The sequence below is a fragment of the Benincasa hispida genome, chromosome 4, assembly GCF_009727055.1.
Source record: "Benincasa hispida cultivar B227 chromosome 4, ASM972705v1, whole genome shotgun sequence".
Classification (NCBI taxonomy): Eukaryota; Viridiplantae; Streptophyta; class Magnoliopsida; order Cucurbitales; family Cucurbitaceae; genus Benincasa; species Benincasa hispida.
In genome coordinates this window covers 6,752,560-6,766,688 of record NC_052352.1, presented here as the reverse complement: position 1 = coordinate 6,766,688, position 14,129 = coordinate 6,752,560, and the positions used below count along the sequence as shown (strand labels likewise).

At 30.5% G+C, this 14,129-nt stretch overlaps 1 protein-coding gene across 1 annotated transcript; it reads left to right on the top strand.

The window, feature by feature from the left end:
• Positions 1 to 10,002: 10,002 nt before the first annotated feature.
• On the top strand, positions 10,003 to 11,783 carry LOC120075956. The gene is made up of 5 exons (XM_039029713.1): positions 10,003 to 10,695; positions 10,768 to 10,845; positions 10,940 to 11,039; positions 11,125 to 11,261; positions 11,368 to 11,783. Exons 1-5 carry the CDS (start codon positions 10,288 to 10,290, stop codon positions 11,596 to 11,598), a joined length of 954 nt encoding a protein of 317 aa, XP_038885641.1. The 5' UTR covers positions 10,003 to 10,287; the 3' UTR covers positions 11,599 to 11,783.
• The last annotated feature ends 2,346 nt before the right edge of the window (positions 11,784 to 14,129 follow it).

The following is a 14,129-nucleotide window of genomic DNA, read 5'->3' as shown; positions in this document are numbered from 1 at the left end:
TTTTTAGCTTTTTAAAATTAAACCTATAAACATTTTTTCTACTTTAAAATTTTTTGCTCTGTTGTCTATTTTTTTCACAAATCAACCCAAGTTTTTTGTTTAAAAAAAAAAAGTTATACAATTTTTTTTTTTTTTTTTTGGAACTTAAGAATTCAATACTATCACTTAATAAAGATGAAAATATGGTTTTTAAAAAAATGAGAGAAAATAGACTTAATTTTCAATAGCAAAAGATCTAAATATTACCAAATGGAGCTTACATTCTTCCGTATTCAAATTTCAGCTTAATTTTTTTAAAAAGAAAAATATTGATGAAAAGTAATTAAAAAAAAGAAACTTATGAGTAGAAGTAATATTTATCAAATTAATTTTTTTTTTTTAAAAAAAAAACGAAATAGAACGTATAATTTTTTAATGTCAATATGGGTAATAGTGAAATTCTGTAATACCAAAAAAAGGTTTTCGTTAGTAGAGATGTCCAATTTTCCCACGGATATAGGGATTCCCTGATTAGACGGGGAATGGGGAGGGAGTGGGAACAGGACGGGTTCTTCGTCCCCGTCCTCGTCCCCACCCCCATTGGCTTTTATATATTTATTTAGTTTAGTTATCTAATGTTATGTTGTTATTATTATTATATAAATATTACATTTAAATTTCAAATTTGATTATTTATTGAGAACATAATGAACATGTTTAAATTTAGATTATATATGTGGATAATTTGATTTATATTTATTTCTTTCTACTAAAAAAATTAATTAGCTTTTTTATGTTAAAATTTGAGTAATTTATCTTTAAATTGAAATTGTCATATAAAACTAACCATAATAAACAATTTAGTGATAAAGTTAATTATTTAATTAAAATTTGCTCTCATTAGTGATTTAAATTAATTGGTTTTTTACAAGAAAAAAAGTAATGGGAAAAAATTCTCCGCAGGGAATCCCCGCCCCGATCCCCATGAGGAATTTCACGGTGATGCGGAATGAAATGAGGAGTGGGGATAGGATGGGAAATGGCATCCCGTGCCCCACCCCGCCCATGGACATCTCTATTTGTTAGGTTTCATATTAGACTAGAAAAATTATAGGGTCGATATTCTCTAATTATTGTGGTAAAAATAACATATCCTCAAAAGGGCAGGCTATTCACCCTTCAAAAACATAATTAGCCTTTAAATTACGTTTATTTACCTTATGAGTATTTTACCTTTCTAAAGTTATTAAAGATCTTTAAATTTTATGGTCCATTGTGTTGCATTACTAGAGAAGTTAGTCACATAAATATGTTTTCTTTTTAATCGTATTACTTTTCTAAGAAGAAAAATTCATTAAGGCACCCCTCACAAAACTAAGGGGAACCAACTTCATCAAGTTTCGATTCATTACATGTATCAACCAATAATAATAAGTTGGTGATGGCTCTCACGGTCTCATATTTTCGGAACAATTTAGGTTTTGACGAGGTTAATTTAGTTTAAAATATTCTTACATCTTACTCCATCTTCCCTATAATACCTTTCTAATTATTGACCACATTTTTCAATATTACTTTTTATTGACCACATTTTTCAATACTACTTTTTCTTCCTAATTTTCAACATAATTGATTTTGACTATTCTTAGAAAGAAAAAAAATCCAACCAAACAAACTTATTTCCCAAGAACCACTACACAATTACCACGTTAAATTTCAAATCTATTAGTAAATTTGTATTCTTCCTTATTTTCTCTGTCCTATATTAAATTTAATCTACTTTTTATGAATAAGTGACAAGCGTTTTTCATTCCAATCATGTTTTTAATTTTAGATTATCTAATTCTAATTAAATTGATTTTTTATTCAAATTAATAATGAATAGATGTTTCTCTTTATAAGACATATTAACCTTTTACTTAAACTTCGTTTTTTTTTTTTTACAATTTGTGGTGTAGGAGAATAATTCTAACTTTTAAACTATAATACAAATAATATGTGAGTTGAACTATATTTATTTTGATAGAAAAATGTTTAGATAATTCTCTCTTATTTTTTTTAATCTCTCTCTTTTTAATTTTCACCCTGCATAAATTTGAACCTACGCTTGTGACTGACTTGTGCACTAAATGATTCTTAATTGTTATCTAAATTGTATATGGTCCACATCTAATAAAAGCAGGAATAGGAACCTTTTTTTAAATAGGACGACTATTTATATTGCATATTTTGAATATTTTTTTATACATGCACTAAATGAAATGTAGAAAAACAATATATATTTATGGCATCTAATATTCTGATTGACACCTTTGAAATTTAAATAGGAAAAACAAAAGCAAGTAATAGTATCTCACGTGTTGAGTAAAATTGTGTCATAAGTGGGAAAGAGGTGTTCTATTTTATTTTATATGTACCTTTTTTTTGACAAATACTTTATATGTACTTTAGTTTAGTTCCCAAAACTCCTATTTAAAATAGAATATTTAATAAACATCTAAAACCCACTTAACTGTCTCATCATTTGAGAGATCAAAATATTTTTGACAAATTACCAAAATAATCTATAAAATATGGTAGTAATTGTAATTATACTCTTAAACATTCAATTGTAAAAATTAAATTATTAACGTCCCACTTAATAATCATTTTATTTCCTGTTTTTTGTTTTAGAAAATTAAGTTTATTGATACTACTTCCATCTCCATTTTTTTTTTGTTATCTACTTTTTGTCAATGGTTTAAAAAAAACCAAGCCAAATCTTGACAACTAAAAAAAAATAGTTTTTATTTGTGGAATTTGGCTAATTATTCAACTATTGTACATAAAAAAAATATGTAAATCTTGATAAGAAATCTGGATGAAATAGACTTGATTTTAAAAAACAAAAACAAAAAAAAAAGTTCAAATTGTTACCCTAAACTTATAAAATGTTAAAATTGGACCATTAAACTTATATGATTGTAACAATTGAATAAGTTTGGTTTATTTTTTATCATTTGGGAGTCCACTTTTTATCATTTGGGGGTCTAATTTTTACAATTATGATAAATTTAGAGGTCAAATCTAACATTTATATAAATCGGAGGATTCAATTTCTATAATTAAAAGTTTGAAAATATAATTATAAGTATTACTATACTTTGGGTGGTATATGCACTTTGTTCTTTCAGACCTACATAAACATACGCTCATTAAGTAATTGAATAGGAAAAATCAACTAATAGAGCTAAAATGTTTTTTAAAAATTCAGTATGGATTACTTTTTTTTAGTTTTTTTTTCTTACATTAATCTTTTTTATTAAAAAAAAAAAAAAAAAAAATCGGAGCACGGTGGACGGGAAACTAAAATTCGGCTGCAAAATAAATAACACGAAAATCTTAAGGAGAGAAAAAAAGGGAGGCGTGGCAAGTTAGGTTGGTTCCTTCCGACAACGTGGACAATGTTTCCGTGGGACCCACTCCTTTGTCAAGGCAGCCGCGTTTTCAGTCTTTTTGACTTTTTTTTCCTCTCTTTTTTAAGAAGACATTTATTTGTTTCATTTAATTATAGTTACTATATTAAAAAATAAATTAAAATACCCTTAATGTAATTGAACGAAAACGGTTACTATAACGTTTTGAAAAGGAGTTTGTTTTTTTAATATTGTGATTAGAAAAATAATTTAGGGAAATACAGTGGTTCTAAAACTATTTAGAAATATATGGTTTTTGGAGTTTTTGAGAGTGGAGATTTTGTGTAAAATATTTTGTCGAGGGTTCAACCCTCGTGTCGAAAATTAAAGAAAAAGTCGAGAGTTTGACCCTCGACGTAAAGGAAATTTAATAAGACGATAAAATTTGAAGAGCAGGTTCAGGGTTCACCTTCAACCTGTTGAAAATTAAAGAAGAGATTGAGGGTTGACCCTCGACCTCAAGGAAATTAAATAAATAGGACAAAATTTGAAGAAAAGGTTGAGGGTTTGTCGAAAATTAAAGAAGAAATCCTTGACCCAAAGGAAATTAAATAATCGTTTCGTAATTATACACGATTGCATAGAATCGTTTAGAAAATTACTATGCGATCGTTTAGTAATTCTTTATAACCTAACAATAGGTGCAAACTCCCGAAAATAACAAGTGAATGTTGAACAGCTTCTTTATTAGGAGCTAGGAATCAAACAAGATTAATCGGTCGCATACGAGATGCTAAACGATCGTTTACAATCTCTCCACGATCACTCAATATGACTTAACAATTGCTTACTAAATCCTCTACGATCGGCCACAAACTTCTATACGATCGCTTAACTATTACTATTACACGATCACCTCTCTCAGAACCTATACGATCACATACCTTTTACTATACGATCGTTTACCAAGTGCTACACATTCGCTGAGCTTTACTATACGATCGCTTAGTGGAAGTAGACGATGAGCGGCATGTTGCGATGGCTTCTCAACGACAGTGTTTGTCGAACTTCTATACGATCGCCCACAAACTCCTACACGATCGCTTAGCTATTACAATTAGACGATCGCATTCTAAAAAACTATATGATCGCTTACTTTTTACTATATGATCATATACCAAGTGTTCCACGATTGCTGAGCTTTACTACACGATCACCTAGTGGAAGTACACAATGAGCGACACGTTGCGATGGCCTCTCTACGATAGCATCTTTCGAACTCCCACTCTCGAGAGCTCTCTTTCCTCACTACACGATTGCTTAGCTATTACTATTAGACGATCGCCTTATCAAAACTTATACGATCCCCTACCTTTTACTATACAATCGTATATCAAGTGTTACACGATCGCTGAGCTTTACTACACGATCGCCTAGTGGAAGTACACAATGAGCGACACGTTGCGATGGCCTCTCTACGATAGCATCTTTCAAACTCCCACTCTCGAGAGCTCTCTTTCCTCACTACATGATTGCTTAATTATTACTATTAGACGATCGCCTTATCAAAACTTATACGATCCCCTACCTTTTACTATACAATCGTATATAAAGTGTTACACGATCGCTGAGCTTTACTACATGATCGCCTAGTAAAAGTACACGATGAGCGGCATACTGCGATGACCTTTCCAAGATAGCGTCTTCCGAACTTCCACTCTCGATAACTCTCTTTCCTCACTACACGATCACCCACAAACTTCTACATGATCACTTAGCTATTACTATTAGACGATCGCCTTTTCAAAACCTATATGACCACCTACTTTTTACTATACGATCGTCTACTAAGTGCTACACGATCGTTGAGCTTTACTACACGATTGCCTAGTGGAAGTGGACAATAAGCGACACGCTGCGATAGCTTCTCTACGACAGCGTCTTCCGAACTCCCACTCTCGAGAGCTCTCTTTCCTCACTACACGATCGCTTAGCTATTACTATTAGACGATCACCTTTTCAAAATCTATACGATCGCCTACCTTTTATTATACGATTGTCTACCAAGTGCTACACGATCCTTGAGCTTTACTATACGATTGCCTAGTGGAAGTAGACGATGAGCGACACGCTGCGGTGACTTTAAAACGAATCTGAATCCCTGCAACGCGCGTCAGAGTGATTTGAACCCTCAACCTTCTTTAAAACGAATTTGAACCTCTACAACGTGTCAGCGTCTCGTCCCGTCCGATCCATGAGCTCGTAGGTGATGTAGACGAGGAAATCGTCATAAGATATGTGCAAGCATATATACTACAAATGATGGGTGGAAGTCTGTTTTCCGACAAATTAAGTCATTTTGTTTACTTAATGTTCCTGCTACTATTAGCTAACTTCTACAACGGGGCAGTATTCGTGGGGTGGAGCATGTTTGGCATGGTTGTATAGACAACTATGCAAAGCAACAAGACTCGAGGTTCATGAGATAACTGGATCTCTCATACTTTTGCAACTATGGCCTTGGGAGTGATTTCCAACAATGGCTCCATAGCTACAACATGTCGATGATGCTCAGTTAGCTGGATGAGCCTACGGTTCTCGATCTGTTATTTTAATTCAATCTAATTTTTATATTACTGATCTAGTTAATTTAAAATCTAAATTATCAATTTATAAATTTAGGTAGAGAGACAAAATTTGTGTGACTAGGACAGCCACACATGTAGTCAGCCTGTACAAATACATGTTTGATTTGCTTCAACCTGATTAGGTATATTAACACTGAACCAAATTGATTATTTTATACACATTTTTATTGTATTTGTCTTTAATGTTCTCCAATATAATATTTTGTGTTTCAGGTTATTTGGGAGCTGTACAAAATTATTATGCATACTATGAGCAATTTCTGTACGAATGGTCAAAACATATGGCGGACGATAAGTCATCTCATATGTTTTCACATTGGTGAGTGGCATCTTCCTGTCAGGATGATGAGACAATTTGATTTTCAGTAAGATGTCCCATCGCCTTGTAATAATGAATCCTTATTGCATGATATCGACTTAAGGACTGTAAATTGGTCTGAAAAAGTTGCGCATTTGGTAGTGCGATGGCACTATCGTGCAAGGTTTATTGCAATGGGGGTTTCTATTGAACAGTTTGACGGGATGTCACTTGAGACTACATTCAGTGGTATAATAATATCACAAGACACTACGTCAATCGTCCGGGAGCAGCTGTGGGTCATCTGGTAAATGAATGAATATTATTTAATTTTTTAATTATAATTTATTTTAAATATTATCTAATTGTTTTATAGTTCGCAGAGATCAAATAACAGTAGACTCTGTGATGTTTGCGAATGTTCCGAACCAGGTTCTTACTATATGTAGTGACAACCAAAGCTATATGAAGAAGATGCATTATATGTACGATATACCTATTGTTCCTCCACCAGTTCATAGACGTAGAGGATCTGTTCGGGAAGAGGATGAGTTTGATGAGGTTGCCCATAACGTGGAAGAGTTGCCCCTTATGATGCAGACGCATAGTCAAACAGATTAGGTTAGTCCGATGATGATGATGCCAGCATTTAATTTAAGACATTATGACTCAGATGTTGGTCCTTCGTCTTCATACGTGCATGGACATAGTCGGGGTCGTGAAGAGCATAATGAATATTTATATTATGAAACGCTTGCAGAGGTACTAGAGCAACATCAAGAAGAACCAGAGCAACCTCAAGTTCGAAGTCGACGACGACAACCAACCTGAAATCGACGACATCTGTCTTGTGGGACACATTGATTTTTGTAATTATTTTTATATAAATGAGATATTTTAATTTACACTTTTTTTTATTTTTATGAGATATTATTTTTTTTTTAATTTGTTATTTTTAGAGTTAAGTTAAATAAAATAATAAAATATTTTTAGAAATTATTTTTATAAAATGGAAAGATCGAGTCATGGAAAATTTAAAATAAAAAATTGAAGGGAAAAAAGGATAAAGATCGAAGGTTGAAAATTCGACCTAGGTTATCGAATTTTCAACACTAACATATTAAAAAAAAAAAAAAACCATATTTATAAAATTAAAAATTAAAAAAAAAAAAAAAGAAAAAAGAAAAAAGTAAAGGTTGAATGTTGAATTGAACTTCATCTATTTATCTGATTCTTTGTAATTCACAAGATGTCACCATATTGAATGTGTGAGACATCAATAAGATACATTACTCAATGAGCATGAAATATACAATTTTGATTAAGAATTTCAAGGTTTAAATTTTTATGGTCACATATATTGTTGAACAAAAAAAAAAAATAGTTAATTATGTGAGTATATTGTATCAAATTTGTTATCTGTCTCTGTTGGGACCTGCACAGGCAGTGAAGGGAAAAAAGAACCTGAGCTAAACAGGGGAAGAGATGGGATGTCATCCTTTATTTACACCCATTGCCTTTTTTCTTCTTATTATTATTGTTATTATAGATATAATATTTATATTTGACATCAATAATTTATTTCTTTTGAACTATATACTATATACTAAAATATTTGGACTATACATATCCATAATTAGAGAATATAGGCTCATTGTTTTTGTTCATTCACGTGGTGAAAATTCAAATACTTATTCAAGAGAAATACAAAAAGTAGAGGGCTATTTTTTTTTTTTTTTTTTAAATTTTAAAAAAAGGGTAGAAAAACACATGTTAAATTGAAACAAAATCTAAATGATAGAGATCAAGATCAATTATTTGTTTAACAAAATGAATCTCAACTTTTGACAGAGGATCATGTGGGGGATTTTTGGAAATGGTGATATTATTATTTTAAGAGAGAGATATATTTATACATATTTGATTGGATTTGTTGATAAGATTTGAAACAGGGTGTTTTAGGATAATGTGAAGTACTAATAATATTATACTATCATATTGTTAAATTAGTAAGAAATGGTTGTCTAAAAAAAAGTCCAAAATTATTTAAATTTGATACTATTTTCTTCCAACTCATTTTCTGCACCATTCTGATCCCTAATGGTGCTTTTAAGCCGCACATTACAGAATATAAAAATGGACATTCTTGTTATCACTATATTGTTAGTTCACATTGTTAAAAAGCATACATTTATTTATTTACTTATTTATTGTAATCATGTTTGAAGTAAAGTAAGATTCATGTAATATTCAATTTAAATTTAGTCATATTAGAACACTTATTTTATTTTCACGTCTTCACTAAAAGTTTACACTGTATATTTTCTTTCCAGATTATAGCCATTAAGTTAATTGATTTAATCAAATTTTTATTCTATTTATATATATATACATATATTTAAAAGGGATAATATGTATATTTATTTTTAACTTTCAATCAAATCATTGGTTAATTTATTCCAAGAAAAAAAATTATAAGAACATTCTATAAATAAAATTTTCACGTATAGAGAAAATGTCAAACTATTTAGAGAAATACTATAAAAAAAAAAAAAAAAAACCACGGATAAATATTGATAGACTTCTATCCGCGTCTATCACATAGTATAGTGATGGTCAGTTTCTATCACTGATCAGTTATTTGTAAATAGTTTGCTTTAATTTTCTATTTTTGAAAGTCTATTTTTAAAAATACGGTTTAAAAAATATTTTCTTGAATTAATCTAAATTTAGTTGCCGTCGATAAATTAAATTTATCAAATTTTATTATTTTATATAATGGAAGGTTAAATTATAAACTTCATGACAAACTTTGAGAATGGTGTTTATTTAATCTCTTAACTTTCAAATATATAAATTTAGTCTATTAACTTTCGAACTTTTAAAATTAAGAGATCTATTATATACAAAATAAACAATTTAGTATTCTGTTAGCTATAAAAATCAATTCTATATTTAATAGAATAATTATTTATTAAAAATTTTAATTTATCACAGACAAACTTGAAACTTCTAAGATAATATTCAAAGTTTAAGAACTAAAATTGTTAACCATACTCAAAATAAAAATTTGAAAATCTAATACGGTTGATTAAATTACAGCATGGTTAAACCATTTATAATAATAAAAGATGATTTTTTATCGTTCAATTGCAATTAAATTCATAATTAAAACCATTTATAATAATATATATTTTTTAAAATTGATTAAATCAATTAACTTGATAAAAATGACTATAATTTGGAAACAAAATATGGTATAAACTTTTTCAATGACTATGTCAAAATAAAATATGTGTTCTAATATGACTAAATTATATTATTTTACTTCAAACATGATTATGGTGAATTAAATACTTTCTTAATCTGACTAATTTAAAATTAGATATTGTTTATTTTACATATTTTATTTTAGGAAATTTACAGAAAAATATCATTTTTTCTTTAAATATGAATAATCTGGTAATGATATTTCTTCAAATATATATAAAAATATATTTACAATTAGTGAATTGCATTTAAAAACCATATTTGTAAATATCTTTTATAAGATAATATATTTACAAATAATTTTAGAAAAGTAGCACGCAACAGGTTCTATTTGGGCCCTAATGAAAGCAACTTGATTGGGCTCCGTCCATGGCCCAACCGTCCATCAAAATTTAAGATTCCAGCACGTGGATGAATCGTCCGCCGTCCATTCTAGCACGTGCACATTCGATATTCCGGCGAGCCACCTTTGGCGCCGACCACCTATTTCAGCTCCGGCGTCTGAAAACTCAGAAACGTCCTCGCAGTTGCCAAAAAGAAAATGACCGCCACGTGTGCGGCTTTAAACACAGCTGGACCCACAAAAAGCTGAATTTTATTACGCCACGTCATCCAACGTGGAAATTCAAAGCACACCTCTCCAAGTAAAAGGGAATCGGCGTGTAAATCTTCACGTCCGGACAAATTCCGGCCAAATATGCTTCGAATCTTCCTTCTTCTTTACTTGGTATTAATAAAACGAACAAAATTCTTTCGAAAACCAAATACACGAACAATGGTGGCCACTCGATTCATGCAGCGACTTCGGCCAGCCTCCGCCGTGTCTTCCTCTTCCTCTTCTTCATCTCCATCGTCGGCGATGACCGTGAGGTGTTTGGGCAAAACAGGGCTAAATTTGAACAATGGCGAACGGTTAATAACTTCTGGAGATGGCGAGAGAAAACAGATAGTCGCCGTGAAGGCGGCGGCGGCTCCCCAGACTGTGGAAACTAGAACCGAAGAACTGAATTTGGGTTCTTTGCTGGCGAATCTGCTCGTTCAATTGAAGACTACCGTGGGGAAGACGAAGATTCAGAGGCGACAGATTCAAAAGTTCATAGAAAAGGTATTCGATTAAACTAAACGTCATTGATTTAGGATTTATTAAAGCCTGATCAAAGTTTATGGATTTCTTCAGATAATAATCGACTGTCGATTCTTCACATTGTTAGCTGTCGCCGGATCTTTACTGGGTTCAATACTCTGTTATATTGAGGTAACAGACACCGGACTCTTGTAGATCTCGTTTTCTCTCCATTCCTACTCTGTCTTTGCTCCCAATTTTAACTGCTCAGTTTTAAAATGTTCAGGGGAGTTTCATTGTTGCAGAGTCATATCTGCAGTATTTCCACGGTCTTTCACAAAGTTCGAACCAAAATCATACGGTGGAGCTTCTAATTGAAGCCTTAGGTACTTTTTGTACAGAAATTCAAACGCTAATTTATGGTTTTCTGATCGATTTGTTTACTAAATTCGATTTAAAACTCTTTGGCAGATATGTTCCTCGTCGGAACTGCTCTGGTTGTCTTTGGGGTCGGATTGTTTGCAATGTTCATTGGATCGGGGAAGATGAAGGAAAAAAATCGGCCAGTCATTTCTGGGTCGAATTTTTTTGGTCTGTTCCGCATGAAGGTAATTGGAGAAAACAAAAATTAAAACAGAGAACAAATCAAAAACAGAAACCCAAGATATTGAACTACTTGTTGACGTTTTTAATTTGAATTGGATTGTTTCTCAGAAAATTCCGACGTGGGTAGAAATGGAATCAATGTCGCAGGCGAAATCGAAGATCGGACATGCGGTGATGATGATACTGCAAGTGGGTGTGTTAGAAAAGTTTAAGAATATACCTTTAAGCTCTGCCGTCGATCTCGCATGTTTTGCCGCCGCCGTTATGGTTTCCTCCGCCTCCATCTTCTTCCTCTCCAAACTCAATTTGGGAGGAGGCGGCAGTGGCGGTTTTAAGTGAACCATTGTATGGCCGTGCGTCGTTGTTCATTGCCTTCCACAAATATATGTAAATTTTGGGAAGTTTTAGACTTAGGAGAAGGCGAGAGATTACCAATTCTTTTAATTGTTATTAATTATTGTTTGTTCCAAAACCTAACACTTTGCACCTTTAATTGAGTTGATAATACAAATTCATTGGAAGTATATGTAATTTATATATATATTATAATATGGGGAAAACATCAATATTAAAACTAATAGTTGATGACACTACAAAAATGTCATTCATCGATTGATATACATGTCAAATAACAAATAAACAACTAATGCCACTTTTAAAAATTTAGAATTTATCAAATTAGACGTGACTAAATAAGGACAAATATCATTTTATATCCATAAATTTTAGGTGTTTTATCAATTTAAACCTTAAATTAATAATTACATGAATTTAAACCTTTAAACTCCAAACTAATAATTGTATTAATTTAAACTATGATATTTTATAAGTGTATCAATTTAAACTCTGAACTTTTATAATTGTATCAACTTAAACCCTCTATTATGTTTTATTTGGATATACTTATGATGTTCGGGGTTTAACTTGATGTATTTATGAAAATTTAGGGCATAAATTCATATAATTATTAGTTTGGGGTTTAAATTGATATAAATCCCAAAGTTCATGGTTTAAATCAATACAATTAAATTGATAAAATTTTAGTTTAGAGTTTAAATTGGTACAATTTCCAAAGTTTAGAGGTATAAATTGATATTTTTCCACTAAATAAATATTGTTCTTAACAATATTTTAGAAGATATTGCATGAAATATAAATATGATAGGTTATTTGGGGTATGTTCGGATTAAGTGTTTAATTTTTAAAATAAGTCATTTTAAAAGAAAATAGAGTATTTGACAACTACTCAAAATAACTTTTCAGGTGTATTCTAATATATATATATATATTTATCAAAAAAGTGTTTAAATAAAATAAGTTTTGTAAAAAACCAGTTTTTTCTAAGTCAATCCAAATGTGCCAATAGAATCACAAACTATACTCACTTGCCTACTTGAACATGTCTAAATTCAAACAGTGACATAAGAATCTTTCCATCATCACACGTGGTTAAGGTTGGCAACTGGGTCGGGATGGGGCGAGAACTCCCCATCCCCATCCCTGAGGGGACCCATCCCTTTTTTTTAAATTNTATATATTTAAAAAATAAAAAAAATTAATTGGGGTTAGGGATATCCTCCCTGTTCTCGATCGAGGACTCGATTAGAATTTCCGGTTTGACTCCATCCTCGATCAAACGGAAGTCGGGACGAAGACCCGATTTCATGGGAATTTTTAGGAACCCTACACGTTGTTGGACAATGAAAGAAAGAGTTGGCACATTATGGTGAAGAGAGATAAAATCATGACATGCAAATTATTTTTAACATAATCACCTAATTAAAAACAAAGAAACGAGGAAAACCAAAAAAAAAAACGTGGAATAAAATAAGTAATTAAATAGATATGCTAAATTTGTGGAATCTTTTGCAATTGAAATATATTTGCATGGGATGTGTAGGGTATATGATTGTTGAAATTTAGTTAGGTAAATATTCAAAATGTTTGTTTGTTTTTTTTTTTTTTTTTAAAAGAATGTTTTTAAATATAAAAAAATGAGTGAATTTATTTATAAATATAGTAAAATGTCATTGTATATAAGTGACAAATATTGATAGACATTAATAGACATTTTGTTATATTTAATATTTATTATTGATAGATAGTGACATTTTTGTTATATTTGAAAATATTTTTCAATAATTTTATCATTTAAAACATTTTTTTTAAAAAAAATAAGATCGTGGAATGATTTATTTGGCAAACGAACTTTTTTTAAAAAACCTCAATTAGAAACAATGTGCAACTTAAGACATTTTTTGAAAAATGCATAATCCTAACACTTCGATTAAAATTAAAACTAGATCACAATAAATAAAGGAAAAAACACGTAAACTAATAAATATTCAATTCCATGATAAAGGTGGTTTAAAGAAAAATATCTAAAGGCTAGAAATTACGATATTATTAAATAGTTTAGTTTTTATCTTTGAAGGTCACATATCTAAACAAACACATACAGACAATCGAAGTCCGATATGGGAAGAAAGACATACAATACATACTTGAACTTGATTTGCATGCTTCGTCTTATTTGTACATTAAACTAAAAGAAAAAAAAAAAACTTAAAATCTTCATCAAAATTTCTCACATAGATACATTATACTAACATTAGTTAAATTTTTTTGTTAGGCTTAATTAGAGCAAACACCTTTTACTTAATAACAAAAATTTTCAGTCATATTAGGTCATTGAGATTTTAATTTGAAATACATATAGAGATTAGTGGATGAGTGGTTAGATACACTATTTGAGATGCTTAAGGGTGTATTCATATTACATTTTGAAGTGATCAAATTTGAGGAAAAAAAAATATCGTTTTGAAAATATTGGTGATGTTTGATAACTTCTTAGAAGACGTTTATTTTAA